This window comes from Quercus suber, unplaced genomic scaffold (genome assembly GCF_002906115.3).
Source record: "Quercus suber isolate HL8 unplaced genomic scaffold, Cork oak 2.0 scaffold_298, whole genome shotgun sequence".
Classification (NCBI taxonomy): Eukaryota; Viridiplantae; Streptophyta; class Magnoliopsida; order Fagales; family Fagaceae; genus Quercus; species Quercus suber.
In genome coordinates, this window is record NW_027069754.1 from 364532 (window position 1) to 381469 (window position 16938).

At 33.8% G+C, this 16938-nt stretch overlaps 2 protein-coding genes across 3 annotated transcripts; both read left to right on the plus strand.

Moving 5' to 3' along the window:
- Window positions 1–898: 898 nt before the first annotated feature.
- LOC112004541 (probable fructokinase-7) lies at window positions 899–6188 on the plus strand. The gene is made up of 7 exons (XM_065782332.1): window positions 899–1116; window positions 2541–2757; window positions 3597–3809; window positions 3922–4119; window positions 4273–4413; window positions 4583–4699; window positions 5908–6188. The coding sequence occupies exons 2-7, from the start codon at window positions 2617–2619 to the stop codon at window positions 6040–6042; spliced, it is 945 nt and encodes a 314-aa protein (XP_065638404.1). The 5' UTR covers window positions 899–1116; window positions 2541–2616; the 3' UTR covers window positions 6043–6188.
- Window positions 6189–9015: 2827 nt separating this feature from the next.
- Window positions 9016–15299, plus strand: LOC112004690 (uncharacterized). Of its 2 annotated transcripts, XR_010632557.1 has the most exons (9): window positions 9016–9251; window positions 9322–9353; window positions 10994–11091; window positions 11209–11291; window positions 11742–11819; window positions 11909–12007; window positions 14060–14417; window positions 14858–14986; window positions 15081–15299. XR_010632557.1 is itself a non-coding variant. In XM_024036925.2 (7 exons), exons 1-7 carry the CDS (start codon window positions 9168–9170, stop codon window positions 14351–14353), a joined length of 768 nt encoding a protein of 255 aa, XP_023892693.1. In that variant the 5' UTR covers window positions 9016–9167; the 3' UTR covers window positions 14354–14583. The 2 variants fall into 2 exon arrangements, 1 of the variants encoding a protein (XP_023892693.1); XM_024036925.2 differs by lacking the exons at window positions 14858–14986; window positions 15081–15299 and having other exon boundaries at window positions 14060–14583.
- Window positions 15300–16938: the final 1639 nt, after the last annotated feature.

A 16938-nucleotide genomic window follows, 5' to 3' on the forward strand; every position in this document is an offset into this window, starting at 1 on the left:
CTCCTGGAGACTTGAACCCTGACTCTTATCCCCCATACTCTACAAACACTTATACTTGTGGAGTGATCATTTCACCAAGGGTGTGCGGTGGTAACATAACATTATTATTATTATTATTTTTATACAAAATATAATTCTATTCTAACACTTATACTTGTAGAGTGACTATCACACCAAGGGTGTTTGGTGGTCACATCACATTATCTTAAACCAATGTTAACATTATTTTTTATTAATTATGTATAAATCACAATAAATGAAGTCAACTATTATGAAACTTTTGGTATTTTTAGACTTATTTCAGAAAAATATTATTAATTTCATTATAACAAATTTACAAACTAATGTGACATTGGATATAATTAGTCGCCTTTGTATATAATTATATAGTATAACCTATACTTTTTATTCTCTTGCTTTCGGTTTTATTTTGCTTGCACAAAAGGAAAACATACAAGAAAAAAATAAATAAACAAGTTTATTCTCTTGCCTTGAAGCAACGTTGCTTTTCTAGTTTCTAAAAAATATATTGCGTTTTTATTTTCCATCTTTTCTCTTAATCTACTTCACGGCCTTATGATTTTTGTTTTTTTTTTTTTATAGAAAATGTCCAGACCTTTTTATGAGAAATTTTTTAAATCAGTACAAATTCAACGATGAAGTGTAACATCCTCCATCTAAACTAAAGTTAGTAATTAGTATAGATTCAAAGTCTAGTGGAACGTTTGGGATATCACCTTTTTTTTTTAGTTAGTATTTTATTCTATTTTCTTGCTTGGTTGTGAACTAGTAATAAAAATATAATAATTCCCTCCAAAATAATAATAATAATAATAATAATAATCACATAATTTCCATAACTTTCATTTCATATATATTGTCAATTTGTCATAGGTGCTCAATGATTTCTCTTTGCTTTAGTTGGCTCAAAAAATTCAACGATCCACTTTTTGAAGATTAATACAAATTTACAACCATCTCCTTCCTTTCTCAAACGATCTTATAACACTCTCACACCAAGCTTTGTCTCTCTTTCTCCGCAATTATCGTTGCAGTAAAGCTCTGTTCAATCTCATACTTCCATCAGAACTCAAATGGCCAAGAAACCCACTTCAGGTTCTCAGAATTTGAATATTGATTATGATCTTTTGGATAATTCTTGATTGAATCTTTACTTTCCATCAGAATTTGATCTCTCTCTCTCTTGTTTATTATACTGTTCTGAGATTTCATATCTTGGTCATTTTGAGCTGGTTTTTCAGTGAAAGATTGTTTCTTTATTTCTGGGTATCTTTTATTTTATGTGATTTTTCTTTATGGGATTTGGTTATGCTGTGATCTTTTTGTTTTTGTTGTTCGGTGCTAGCTTTTGTATATTTCTAGAGCTGTTTTTATGGGACATCTTAACGTGAAATTTCAGTTCTTTACTTATTTATAGACATGTATTTGGTATTCGTTATCTAATTCGTGTTAAAGATTTAATCTTGTATGATTGTTTCTATTGGCATTCGGTTTGTAAAATTTGTTTCTTCTATCTTAAGTTTTGTGGGGGGCACATACGTTTGGTAATTGGTAATTGATTTGGGAAAAGTTGAAGGGGCTATTTGCAAAAACCATGAAATCTGATCGAAAAAAGTTTACTTCAGAATAGAATTATAATGATCATATTTGGCAGATAATTTAAAAAAAGGAAAAAAAAAAACTCCAAATATGTTGTTTTGGGATTATTGGATCACAAAATCTGAATTTTTGTTTTAACAAATATGGGCTCTTGAAAAAAAAAAAAAAAACTTGGACTATTGCAGGACATGGTTCCCAATTGGAGTGAATTTTGATTTTGATTTAAGCCAACTTAAATCAAAATCAAAATTCACTCCAATTGGGAACCATGTCCTGCAATAGTCCAAGTTTTTTTTTTTTATGGGACATCTTAACGTGAAATTTCAGTTCTTTACTTATTTATAGACATGTATTTGGTATTCGTTATCTAATTCGTGTTAAAGATTTAATCTTGTATGACTGTTTCTATTGGCATTCGGTTTGTAAAATTTGTTTCTTCTATCTTAAGTTTTGTGGGGGGCGCATACGTTTGGTAATTGGTAATTGATTTGGGAAAAGTTGAAGGGGCTATTTGCAAAAACCATGAAATGTGATCGAAAAAAGTTTACTTCAGAATAGAATTATAATGATCATATTTGGCAGATAATTTAAAAAAAGGAAAAAAAAAAAAAAAACTCCAAATATGTTGTTTTGGGATTATTGGATCACAAAATCTGAATTTTTGTTTTAACAAATATGGGCTCTTGAAAAAAAAAAAAAAAACTTGGACTATTGCAGGACATGGTTCCCAATTGGAGTGAATTTTGATTTTGATTTAAGCCAACTGTTTATGCAGGCAGGAAATACTAATTTATGCAACATATTTGTGTAGGAAATGTTTGTTTCAAGGCATAATGTTTCAATTTCCTGCTTTCTGATGAAAATTCTTGAAATCATTTAATCTTGATTCTTACTAATTTGAAGTGATTTGGTTTGTATAGTTGGTTCTGAAGACCTTTCCTCAGATGCGCAAGGATGGTCTCAGGATAAAAATCACTGGTTGTTTGCTTTGGGGAGATGTTGATCGACTTTGTGCCAACAGTTGGTGGCGTTTCACTTGCTGAAGCACCTGCTTTCAAGAAAGCTCCTGGTGGTGCTCCTGCTAATGTGGCTGTTGGTATTTCTAGACTAGGTGGTTCAGCAGCTTTTATAGGAAAGGTATTTTAGCTTTCATCTGATTGCATGTTAGTTTCTAGATAATTTCATTTCATTGTTCATTTCTTTCTATTTGGTATCTGTATAACAGAGAAGAATTAATATAAATATTTACATGCAAACAGGGACGCCAGATATGTGACTAAAATATCAAAGACCTGCTTCACTTGTTAGGATCCCCCCTTCCCCCCCCCCCCCCCCCCCTAAAAAGAATAATAATTAACATGACATGAAGAGAGCGCTAAATATTTAAAATTTTTGTTTTGGCTATGAAATTTGTTTAAATTGCTGATCATATAAATGTGCTTTTATTCTTCTATGATGCTTTGTTAAATTGCTTTTTCAGTAATACTTTGTAGCCTGAGATGTATACTTTTTTGGGCTAGCTGTTTGTGTCTAGACCCCATTGTGTGGAATTCTCTGTGGTTCCAAAATGTGACTCAGAGAATATCTTCTCTAAGATTCTGCAGTACCTCCTTCAGACTTGATTGCATTAAAAAACTATTTGACCTTATGTGTAATGGGATATGGATTTTAGCTGCTTATGTTATCAATGGCCTTTTTTTATTTTTATCTTTTATAATTCAATAGTTACAATGGAGGAGGGGGGGACTTTAACGTTGGATGTCTTGGAAACACCAGGAGGTGCCAAACAATTAAGTTTCAAGGCTCTTGGCTTACCAATGGCTTTTAGCAGCTCCAGAATTGTGCTTTTTTCAATCCTAAAGATTTTTTGGTGGTGGGTTTGTGTATGTGGTGTACAGTTTTTATGTATGACAGTGGCTCCTCGATTAAACTTAAGCTCAAGTATAGCACTGATTCTAAGCTATTATCTATGACAGGTAGGTGCTGATGATTTTGGGTATATGTTGGCCGACATTTTGAAACAAAACAATGTTGACAATTCAGGCATGCGGTTTGAACCCACTGCAAGAACTGCACTAGCTTTCATTACGCTCAGAGCTGATGGTGAGCGTGAATTCTTATTTTTCCGTCATCCAAGTGCTGATATGCTTCTTCATGAATCTGAACTTGATATAAACCTTATTAAGAAGGTATTTCCTTTTAAATTCTATGATTAAGAACATATCACAAGAGTTATAAATTCTACCACTGATGCTTTTATTGATTTAAAAAATCTCATATCCAAATAATATTTCAATACAGGCAAGGATCTTCCATTATGGTTCAATTAGTTTGATTGACGAACCATGCAGGTCTGCCCATCTTGCTGCGATGGGCATTGCCAAAAAGTCTGGTTGCTTCCTCTCCTATGATCCAAACTTGAGATTGCCATTGTGGCCATCAGAAGAGGCTGCTCAGAAGGGCATAATGAGCATATGGGATCAGGCAGATTTTATTAAGGTGTAATATCTAATGATATAAGATTTATATATGAGTGTTGTTTGATGCTGCATTGCTGCAAATTTTAATAGCGTTATTTATGGTATGTTACCATGACAACAGAATTCAATCATATGTAACATATAACTCATCTGGGGTTAAATAAATTTGCAGATAAGTGAGGACGAAATAAGATTCCTTACTGGTGGAGATGATCCAGATGATGATAATGTCGTGTTAAATAAGCTCTTTCATCCCAATCTTAAGCTTTTGGTTGTCACTGAAGGTTCAGAGGGTTGCAGATATTTCACTAAGGTAAGTGTTAGTGGACAATGTAAGAATCATCTGGCAGTGGAGATGCATGATCTTAGTTACTTCTTGGAAAAAACGACTGCAGTTGCAGTAATCAATAATTTCAGATAATTGGGTTTCCTTTTATTTCTGTCTTATTGGTCATTTATAAGAAAACTGAAATTCTGTTCAGGAATTTAAGGGCAGGGTTGCTGGTGTTAAAGTTAAGCCTGTTGACACAACTGGTGCTGGAGATGCATTTGTCAGTGGCATTGTGAACAGCTTGGCTTCTGACCTAAATATTATCCAGGTAACTTTAGTCCTTACATGAATTGAAGAAATCATTTTTATTTTTGTGCTAGAATTAAATAGATCATTGGATTAAGTGCTTTCCATTGCTTATTTTAATTTTTTTGCATTATATTACTTCTAGTTGGATCTAATCAGATGCTCATACTTAACGTGTTCTTAAGAAATTAATTTATGTGTTCTTAAGTTCTTTGCTCTGGAGAAAACTTAGTACTAGCATTGCAGGTCTGGGAAACTACTAGAATGCAATAGTCTCTAAAAAGCAACAGTTCTCTTCTTATTGGGTCATTTGGAATATATTCATTGCTCGTGATATATAGTTGAGTCGTATAATGTGAGAAATTGGGGGGGGGGAGGGGAGGGAGGGGAGGGGGGAGAGAGAGAGAGAGTAAATGCATGGGTGCACTATTTGAGACTAGTAGTCTGGGTATATTTCGATGATCTTAGATTCTTAGGAACACCATTGTTTCAGTTGTTCGAGCCTGAATCATTTGGCTTGGCATGGATGGTCAGTCTTTAATGTGCATTGGAAGTTCTTTTCCTCTATATCTACTTAAAGTGTTCCTAAAACTGCTTTTTTTTTTTGTCAAGAAGAGTTTATTTATAATAAGAGATGATGTGCAATTTCATCCAGTGAAAAAAGAGGAAAGTGATAATGCAACTGCTTCTCAGATCCTTTCTATAAACAGGAAATTTACCAAGCTCATGGCTTGCTATTTCCAATTTTCCTTCATCAAAGTAACCCCATAGACACCAATTTTCCAGGAAAGCTTTCCTGTGCCATCTCTTTTACATTGCTTAGAATTTGTGGGGTTCTGGATGTGCAAATAATTTTGGCTTCCCTCATTGTACTTGGTAGTATTTTTGGTCTGAGGTAGCATTATATACTCATGAAAGATTTCTGGATTTGTGGTGTTAATGGCTACATGACTAACCCTTTGCCTGGACAGTGAGATTCTTAAGTAAATACAACATTGTGGAAATGAAACTGCCATCCCATCCGGGTTTTCAGATTGTTTCTGCTTCATCTCCTTACTTGATCCAATGGAAAAGTGTTTCACAGTATTTTTCAAATTATTCATATGCATATCTCAAAGATAACATATAGGAGCAGAAGAAACATATCAAAAAAAGCATTTCACAGCTAAATACATAAATATTTCATTTCTGTTTGTTTCAGAAATTAATATTAAATTCACTTTTTTCCAGGATGAAAAGCGGTTACGGGAAGCTCTACTTTTTGCCAATGCCACTGGTGCCCTCACGGTGACAGAGAGGGGAGCCATTCCTGCCCTACCCACAAAAGAAGCTGTCCTCCAATTTTTGCAAAAGCTCAATGCATGATAGAACTTGAAACAAAAATCCTAGTTCATGTACTTAAAAGGAATTAAGCTAATGTAATGAGTTTCCTTGCTTAGGTAACAATGAGCTTCTTGCTCCTTTTTTTTTTTGCATAATAACTTCTATGAAACTTTCCATGTATCCCACAATCCCTGGCTTGGCTTGTCCCTATTTTTATTTATTTATTTTGAATGAGGAAAATGGGTGAGGACTGAGGAGATTCCTTACTTAGGCGTAACCATAATAGCTCCTCTACTCGCTGAGGAACCAATGCCTGAAGTAGTTACAATTGAAAGCACTTAAAATTCCTGAAAAGATAGCAGTTTAATTAAGAACATCATCCCCTAAGACAGGCTCCAATAGTCCATTGTGGTCTCCTAAATTTACATGACCTCCTTCAATGTACTGTATTTTTTTTCACTATTCCCCCTTTTAAAGGATTTTGCCTCCGTATCCAATGAAAATTTACTATCAACTTATCCAATAGGTCTTCAAGACGATGGTGGGTAGCCAATGCGTAACCATGGAAGCCCACGGTATCAGGCTTGCCTTTTGTGTGCCTAGACCTTGCCACAACATTTAAATTTTTTTGCTGAATGATTAATTTCCACAACATTTAATTTTAGGTCTTTGTTACTTCGCCTAAAATATTTTTAGGCAAAAAGAACTAGTAATTAATATCCTAGTGGAAACAACGTTAAACCACATTTATAATTATTTAGTAAATTGAGAGAGCATGAGAGAGAGAGAGGAGGGTATCGTGCCTGAGAGAGTACAGCAAGTGTAAAATGTTTTACCAATATTTCAAGTGTAAAATGTTTTACACAAATTTTCCTTTGTTGGTTTGGTTGACTGAAAATATTTTACATTTGGCTAAATATTTTACTACAAAACAAACCCGATAAAATGTGAAAATATTTTCCTAAAAATATTTTACATCAAAACAAATGGAGCATTTGTATAAGAAAATAGGTCAAATTAAAACTATCTCTTAATTTTCCTTATTTAGCTTGGTAGCAAAAAAATTTTGGAATACAATTTTATCTTATGCGAAGTTAAATAAGGAAAACAACTCTATATTCACATGAAGCTAAGTAAGGGGAGTTAAGAAATGATTTTCCAACTCATTTTAATGCTGCTGTCAAATATAGGAAAATGAGATAATTTTCTAGAAAATGATTCATTTTAAAAAAAAATATTAATGTCAAAACAAATAGATTACTAACTAGTAACTACGACTTACAAGCATCTGTCTGCGTCACTAATACAATTAATTGATTAACCCAAGTAGCAAGCATAGGCTTACAAATACATTTAACAAATTTGAACTTGTTTCCATACATATCGGTGGATTTATGTATGGAAACATAAAATGGTCCGTGAATTCCAAATATATTAGCCGTTAGCTAGGGTTATTTGTTGAGACACATGACCCTTTTCATTTATTCGCTTTCATTCTCTCTCTGCATCTTTTATTCCTGCCCTCCCCCCCTAATTTTAACCATAACATCTCTCATGAACAATATGCATTTAGATAATTTTTTGAAAAATTTTCCTAAGAGCCTCAGTAAGATTGCATTAAATATACTAAAATATCCTTAACTTTTTATGGGATCCAAAGATAAAGAGTTGGCAAGGCAAGTGCATGAGTGTGTTAGGAAACTTTTTTTGTTGAAAAATGAGTGTAGCATAGCATGTGGCATTAATGCTTTCAAATACTAATTGTGGGGGAGTTCTTTGCTCTAAGGAAACTCATGTATACTCCTAGGCAATTTTTGCTCTTTATCCCACATTGGAAGGGTTTCCTTCCTCCTAGCACTTTATAAGGCATAAACCAATGGCATTAGAGTACCATTAGTTTGGTTCCTTTTATTGTGAGGGAGTTTTTTGCTCTAAGGAAACTCATGTGTACTTCTAGGCAATTTTTGCTCTTTATCCCACATTGGAAGGGTTTCTTTCCTCCTAGTACTTTATAAGACATGAACCAATGGCATTAGAGTACCACTAGTGCTAGGAGGAAGGAAACCCTTCCAATGTGGGGTAAAGAGCAAAAATTGCCTAGGAGTACACATGAGTTTTCTTAGAGCAAAAAACTCCCCCACACTAATAAATACTAATATTTACTTTCTTTTTTTCTTTTAGAACCAATAAGTATCTTTTTGGATACTGTTGAAACTGTATGCGTCTGTGTTTTTTTTTCTTTCTTTTCTTTTGAAAAGCTCGTTTCTGTCGCAACAATGCTTTTCCAATGGTGCATTGTTCACAAGACCCATAAATCTCTTTTTTTAGCAAAACTTTTATTAAAAATGGGTCTCACAATATTATTCACGTATTTAAAAATTATTTTGTTACATGGTTTTCAATTTTCATCAAAATAAGCGGCATCTAAAGTCCAAACACATCAATATCAGTATTTATTTACTTAACTAAATAATACACTTCCATTATATGAGAAAAAAATCTACATGACAGAATCTTAAAAGGGGAACTTAAGGATCAGCATCTAAGTACTGTACCTAAGTCTTGCCCTATCTAAATGACAAAACTTAGGTACAGTACCTTATGTATTGTTCTTTAGATTCGCTCTTAAGATTCAGCTATGTGGCTACTTAATTAAAAAATATATTTTCATCTCATGAGAAATATTCACATGGCAGTATCTTAAAAGGAGAATTTAAGAAATAACATTCAAGTACTGTACCTAAGTCTTGTCCTTATCTAGATTCTTAATTCTAATTTTTTTTGGTAAACATCTTAATTCTAATTTTTTTATTTATTAACGCCTAAATTGCTGCGTCATTTTCTGATTGTCGCACATGCTAGGCATGTGCAGCGAGAGTCAAGTGTGATTGATCGGAACATTGAACCGGATTGACCCGAAAAATCGCACCGACGCACATCGGCATCAGTTTGGCGCAAAATAAATAATAAAACACATAAAAGCGAAGCCCACGTTTTCTATATATATATATATAAATTGTTAAAACACAATTGAGTTAAAGAATAAACAGTAGATCGGAGATACATACATTGAATGATACATAGATAGAGAGAGAGAGAGAAAGAGATCGAATCCAACGCCATTTTTTTTTTTTTTTTTTTTTTTTTTTAACACAGAAAACAGAGGAATGGCTTCGAATCCTTCGCTCCGACCCGAGATTGGACCCGATGGCCTCGCTCGTGAAGCTCCCGTCTTTGCCTACACCGAAAAGGTCTCTCTCTCTCTCTCGCTTTTTGTTTGTTTGAATTTTCTTTAATTTTGTTTTCGTTTTTGTTTGGCAGATAATTGAGGAAGAGCAGATTCAGTTAAAGAAGTACGTACATTTCCCCAATTCATTAACTATTTTTTGCTGTTCAATTTATACTAAATAATCTTTATTTTCTCATACTGCTTTGTTTGGATGCTGAGAAAATCAACAAGAATCATTGATAAGTTTTGATTTAATAACCTATTTTGAAGAATCTGATGAAATTTTTGAATAATGTGGAGGTTTTGTATTAAGCACAGAGTATTTGGTTAAAACTATAGACAATTTGCTAAAAATACTTGGTTTAGTTACTTAACCTCTGTGATAGAATTTGGTGTGTTGTTAAATGTTAGTTATAAGTTTTAATGTTGAGGAGTGAAGCAATTTAATGATAAGTTGATTGAGTACACACATGTTGTTAGGACAACATAAGTGTCCGTTTGGCATGAGCTTATAAGTTCAACTTTTAGCTTTTTACTTTTTATGTACAGTTTTTTAAAATTTCAGCAAAAAGTATGTTTTAGCACATTTTCAGCAAAAAACGAAATAAGCTGTTCCTAAATGGATACTATAGTTGGTTGGAAACATGTTAGAGGAAGTGGTGCTACTATCGAAGGTAGTCTAATGGGAGTGACAAGATAGTTAGACAAAAGGTTTTGGAGGTGCGGTGGTCGCGGGTCATTTTTTATGTTGCTAGTGGCTATGTTATTTTAAAGTTAGCAGTGAAATAGTTTCTAGTGATGGTTGTGAGTTCATACTGTAACTAGTAGTGCTTGTTTGATGATCCATAGCTGAACCCAAAAATTTAGTAGTAGTAGTTGTGTTGCTTGCATTCTAGATGAGGTTGTGGTATCTGTAGAGTAAGTATTAATGCAAAGGTAATTGTGGTGGTAGAAATATGTTGATAGTGATGTTACGGTGGTGGCAAGATATATAGGTGGCATGCAAGTTTTTTTTTTTTTTTTTTTTTTTAAATTTTTTTTTAATTGTTTGAAGTTTTGTGCTCGAACTGGTTGAATTATCAAGGTTTGAGAATGAATAAATTAAAAAAATATGAATACACAACAACTTCTCAATATATTTGAATTGTTTTGCACTAATGATTTTGAGTGCTTTGACAATGGCTTTGTATTGCTGTTTCTTTTAGCATGTACTTTTTCTTAAAAAAAAAAAGCGAAATTATTTAGTGTTGTTGGGATTGGTTTCCTTCATTACTTTTAGTTGTTAGGAACCTGGTGGTTCCTAAAGGGGATGGTTGGGAAGTGTATGGAAATTGATAGGATTGTATGGAAATTGATTTGATTTGAGGCAATCACCTTCCAAAGAATTAAGAGAGAGACATGGAAGATTATGACAGAAGGAATGCACTAAGCAAGAAGTAGTTTATTCTTTATTCAATGCATAATTGAGAATTACAATCATATATATATATAGAGGAGACTAGCTCTAATTTCATTGGCCCTCATGGCTTAAGATAATTGGCTAGTTAATTCAACATGTGCTCTATGAAATAAACCATGTGTTAAATGAACTACATGTGATCAAATCCTACCTAACTCATCCTAGTCTCAATTAACTAACTAAATGGATTACAACAATTATTTCAAGACTCATATCTTTACCCACATGTGGGCTTCTAACATTAGCTGTGCGATTAATGATTTAATTAACTGAAGACCTTAATGTTCTCTGCTTTATCTTCCCAGATACATTGAAGAAAATTATACCAAAATTCGTGATGTTGAAAGAGAATTTGCAAATCTCTCGATGGAGCTGAAACTCACTGCGGGGCCAAAAAAAGCAGGTTGGTGGGTTGTCATCTTTAGTTATTCTTGTATTGTATAGTAATGAAAATTTTCTTCATTAATGTGCATAGTTGATTGATTTTGTTGTTGCTATCACGTATGATGCATGCCTTAAGCACTTGAACATTTGAGAAAGAAAATAGAAATGTCAACGGAGAAAATTCGTCTTGCGAAGCTGAAGGAAGAACAAGCACGAAAGGTTTGTCTATTTAATAATAGATCGAGCTTATTTATTTACCCTTCAGATGATATAATTACTCTCTGGCATCATATAAATAGTTTATCAACTCTCTTTTTCTGCTTCCTAAGTGCCCATGAAAGTCAAGAGTTGTTAACACTCTTAAGTCAATCAAGCTTATTGAGATGGGTAAAAATAATGAGTATAATTTTTCAAGTTTTGATGAATTATTACAAAATGCACTTAGTAAATGTGACCAAGTTTCAAGTTAAATTATCAAGTTAAATTTGATAATTTAAACAGTGAATACATTTCTATACACAATTGGGAAGGATGAAGTACATGCATTATTCTCAACAAAAGTTTCTTTAGCCGTTCTGAACTGATAGAATTACATGGATTACTCCATAAGAGTCATATGTTGCATTTCCTGTTCAATTTTCTAAAAGATTGTTCTTTTATGTACTTCAGGTGTGGGAAGCGGCTTCACAGGCTGTGAAGGATGAGGAAGCAATCAAGCAGAAGCTATGTGATGACTTGAGCCAATTGGTACATATCTCTGTTAAATTTGTATATGAATGGTTTCTGTTAGACTCCCCCCAACCCCTTCCTCTTTTTGACACTATCGTGTCTGATAGGTTGAAGAAAGCAGTAACACACAGTTTTCTAGACTGGAGGAATTAAAAAGACGACTAGAAGCCTTGAACCCGAGTAGATCATCCACCTCTGTCCCTTTTGTAAGTTCTCTTGTTATTTCTGTTTGTTATATTTATATATAGTGAATGGCTTGGATGGGACCCTGTGGTTATAGATTGCCTGGAGTTTCTGTGATTTGATGGTCAGTTAGTATAGCATAACATAGATTCCATGTCATGGCCTTCTGAGGTGATGGGCATGTCATTTCATTATGACAGTGCTTTTGTAAAGTGATTCTTTAGCACTTTTGGTGTTTTTTGCTTCATTTGATCTGCAGAGTATTCTACTGTACAAAGTGCAAAAATGTTTAATGAACTTATAAATTCTTATAAAAAAGAAGAAAGGTTTTTTACAAATATATCTTTAAATTTCTCATTGAAAGTTCAAACCCATGTTAAAATGGGTTTGCGCTGCTTCTGTCTCGGTTGACTTGTAAGGATGTCTGAAAAGTAGAGCAGTGCATTTAAGGTAAAGGAAATAGAAGTAGAAGAGAATAAAGAAAGAAGAGTCCGAATTTGGTAAGGATGGGGTGTAAAACTCATGTTTTACACTATCTAATAAGAGATTGTCACATCAGCATTTTACTTAAAATTCAATACATCCTACCACACCTAATAACATCTCAATAAACTCCCAATTTGATTGGATTTATATATGGGCATTAGAATTGATTGTGTGTGGTTATACTTATTCTCAAATATGTGATAAGATGATATAGTACGTTGGGATTGAAGGGGTAAAATATGGATTTTATACCACATCCTTACAGAATTGTATCTCAAGAAAGAAAGCCTTAGTAATTACTTGATCTGGCATTCATTGTTAGGACTTTTCCATTCATCCACCGAGAAACTAATGTAATCTGTCAGTAGTTGAAAAATGGATTAGAGCTTACTCATTGTAATAGTGCTCTCTCATCCATCTGCTTTTACTATATCTTTTCCTTGTTGTCCTGAACCTAAAATGGGTGGGTGCAGGTTTAGGCTCTTGTACATCTCAACCCAGTGAATTTTGCTAAACGTTTGTTGTTTCATAGTTTCTACTGTTTCACATTATAATAACAATTTACAAGTGTTGAATGTTAAATATTGGGAGGCATTTTATTTTTCATATTTTCACTCAATAATGAACTAGTCAGTTTCAAGTCATGTAGTTATTGTTCTTACTGCCCATTAGTCCAACCCAAACCTGCTTGTTGCTTGTTTTAAACTATAAGTATTGTTCTTGCCATCCATTAGTCCAACCCAAAAAAAGATTTTTTATTTTTATTTTCTTGGTACATCTTGATTTTGTGATGCCTAAGGATAGGAGGACGACTGTTTTAATTCTGTCATATGTTGAAGTATTGATGTTCAATATATTCTACCAGGGGTGATAGGTTGCATCATATTCGTTAATTTACATAGGAAATTTATGCTCAATGCTGAATCAATGTGATATTTTCTGGGTTAGAAATATCTGGTTTTACCAAAGTTTTTGTCCTAGGATGTACACTGTCCAGACCGGATGCACTAGATATATATCTTTTATTAGGTTAAAAAGCAGAGCCCAAGTACAGGTTACAAGACCATTTTCTGAGTACGATACTTTCCTTGGGTTGACCCCCAATAGGTATACCTCTTGCAGATGGGTGTAAATTCTTGCAATTTCAAATGAACACTTTTATATTTTATCTGTTCTATAATAGATATGTCACTTATGCATACACACATATATGCATTTTAATTCAGATTCACCTATATAGATGGAAAATTGATTTTCTTATTTTTTATTTATTTATTTATTTTGGTAAATGATCATTTAAGCTACAGTGGTAAAACACTGACGATAGCACCAACCATGCCTCTCCCCAATGTCTTTGTACTGCATATTTGCGTTTATCACAGGGGGGGGGGGGGGGGGGGGGGGGTTGTTGTTGAGCTTGCTGCTATTACCTTTGTCATTATCATAATCTTAACAAGGTTCATGCATTTTATTGAATGCGTTACACAACATCCATCATAGGTCTTGTGCTGATATCATAAGCACTGATGTATACATATCAGTGGTATTAAAACAATGTTAAAAGTTAGCTTTTGGAATAAATGTTTTAGGATGGGAAATCAGTGGGACCACCCCAAAATACCACAGTTACAAATGATTCAGTTCCTCAGTCAACAGAACCAGTTGCTGGAGTTACTGCAAATGTCCCTAATCAAGGAAATGGTGGAAATGTTACAGTGATGAATGGGCAAAATCAACAACCTTCTACTGAGGGAGAAGGACGAGGGAGGAAGAAAAGTCAGTTCCAAGGAAGAGGAAAGGGAATCGGGGCTGTGCCTAAGGGTAGAGGATCTCCCGCACCTGGCTGGACTGGGGCTGGGTTTGATGTGGATGGTAGAACATAGGAGCACCTCTCCAGATTCTTTATTAGAGCCATAGTACAAGACTCATTGCTTCTGATCCTACTGGGTACATTCTTTAATTGATGTCTTCCCTTTTGTCTATTCTTCTAAATGCTCATAGCTTGTTGATAAAAAATGCAATATGAGCTTTCTGAATTTTCTTTGGCACTTGAAGCTTATGCACACCAATATAATATTTCAAGCAAGAATTAAAAAAACGCCATTTTTCAATATTTCTGATCATTATGATTAAATTCGGTTTTCCTTCTTAATTTGGTGAATAAAATTAATATACCAATATGCTTGTTCAGTGGTTAGCCTTTGAAAGGCCAACTCCTGCTCATGGTAATCTTCATGATCACACAAGTCTTATCAATGTGATTGCTTGGAACTTTATTTCCCAGTCAACTTATTGGAAAGGCTACGAATCCGATCATTCTTGTGTTTTTGTGCAAGTTTTATCTATTACTTTGCAGTGTCATTGCTGAGGTGATTTAATAAATGCAGTTACTCCTTGTTTTTGAGGACTAAGCTGGGCCTATCAAGGTCATGTTGTTATCTCTTCCAAGTGTTGAAAAGACGGAGAAAAATGGGGAAAGAATTTTGTAGAAGTAGGAATCTTGATGCGGCTTTGGGGTAATTGTCCTAATTTCCCAAATTATAATTAGCTTCCTTTGCTAATTTGCTAATTTCACGCGGTTTGGATGATTTATTTATTATTTTTTCACAGTTCAATTTCAGCCGCTGCCTCAAATGCAACTAAATATTTACATTTTTAAGAACATTTTTGAGATTAGAGCATTTCGAGAAATACTTGCAGAGTGAAAGCCCTTCTTAGGCGTTGTACTCTTGTGGATTTGAATCCAAGAATCATTCTTTCCCAAAATTGAAAATTGATTGTAAGATTGTTTACCAAACATCTTAACCAAACCTCTTAGAATTTGAAGTATTGTGTACTGTATACAAACTTTAATGCTTCCGCAAAACCACATTTTGCGCCCAAAAATAGTTTTAGAACTTAACCAAAAAACTTGATTCTTTCTCCCCCACCCCCCACCCCCCCAAAAAAAAAAAAAAAAAAAAGGCAAAAAACTTGATTGTCTCGTAGAATTTATTCTTTGAAGTCTTCTTATATGATTGGTATATTAAATCATTGGAAAATAAATGAGTTGGGGGAGAGGGGGATCACTAATAGCATTTGGATTGTTGTTGTATGGTAACTAGTTTTAGCTTTATCGGGAAAACGAGGAATGTGTTCCTCTCATGGTGAAATTTATTAATGAGGGATTCTATTGAACTTGGTAAGATGAACTTGAATCCATTAACCCAATTTGACTTGGAAGAATATAAATGAATATGATTAGAAGATTTTATTACACCACAGGTTAACCCAAACTTTGACTCCTAATAATAGCGGATTGTGTCAATCAACTAGATGAGGCAAATAAGTTAGGTAAAAAACTTTTAGAATTTTCTATATTTTTGGTAAAAGTATATAAGTCTTAAGAACAATTTTGTAGCTTCCACTTCTATCTCTCCCAATTCTCTTGGTTCCCATCCCCTCTCACTCTCTCTCTCTCTCCGGTGAACTGAAAATTTCATTCAACTAAGAAATAGAAGAAACAACAAGATTAGGACGAAGTCTGTTAAAGTACAATCCATACAGATTTGAAAGATATGCATCTAAAAGATCAGATGAGGGAAAAAAAAAAAAATTAACAAATTGCCTAGTTCCCGTTTTAGCAAGGGCATCAACATAGCTTTTAGTCTCCTTATAGCAATGATTCACCTTAACTTGAGGAACTTGGGAAATCAGGAGCCTACAATCAGCTATAAGAGAAGAATTAGAGGTGTTAATAGTTCCAAAATTGTTCATTAACTCAGCAATTACTTTAGCGTCTAAATCTACTTCTAGGGCATTTATCAAAAGGTTTTTTGTACATGATCAACCCATCCGTAAGAGCCCATAATTCGACTAAGAAACTAGTGGTATTTCCAATATTCTTAGAAAATCCCTTGATTTCGTTGCCCAGCTCATCTCGGAGAATACTATTCCTCCTGCAAGGCCTGGGTTACCTAAGGAAGATCCATCAGTGTTAGGTTTAAACAAGTCCAAATAAGGTCTCTCTTCCAATCCTTTTAATGGCAATCTCTCTTCATTAGCTCATTTTTCATGCAGCAGAAATAATACATTCTCTTTGCTAGTTATTACGGGTGTTTTTACTTGTTTAGGTTGTGTACGTATATTTTTTTGGCAGATGTGGGGCCAAAATGGGCATTTGCTTCTTTCACCAAAACTTTTCAGCAAAATGCTCAATGTCTGAAACTACTTAGGGAAATGCCCCTGTTTTGAAACTTGATTTTCTAAAAATCGAGTTTCAATTTAAAACTCGATTTTTGCACAATCGAGTTATATAGAACTGAAAATTAATTTTTTTTTTTTTTGGGAACTCGAGTTCCATTCAAGAAACTCGAGTACACTCGAGTTCTAGAAAAACTTTTTTTTTCCTAAGTCCACGTTAACTATAACTCGATTGTCCAAAAATTGAGTTTTACATTTAGAACTTGATTTTTAGAAAATTTAGTTT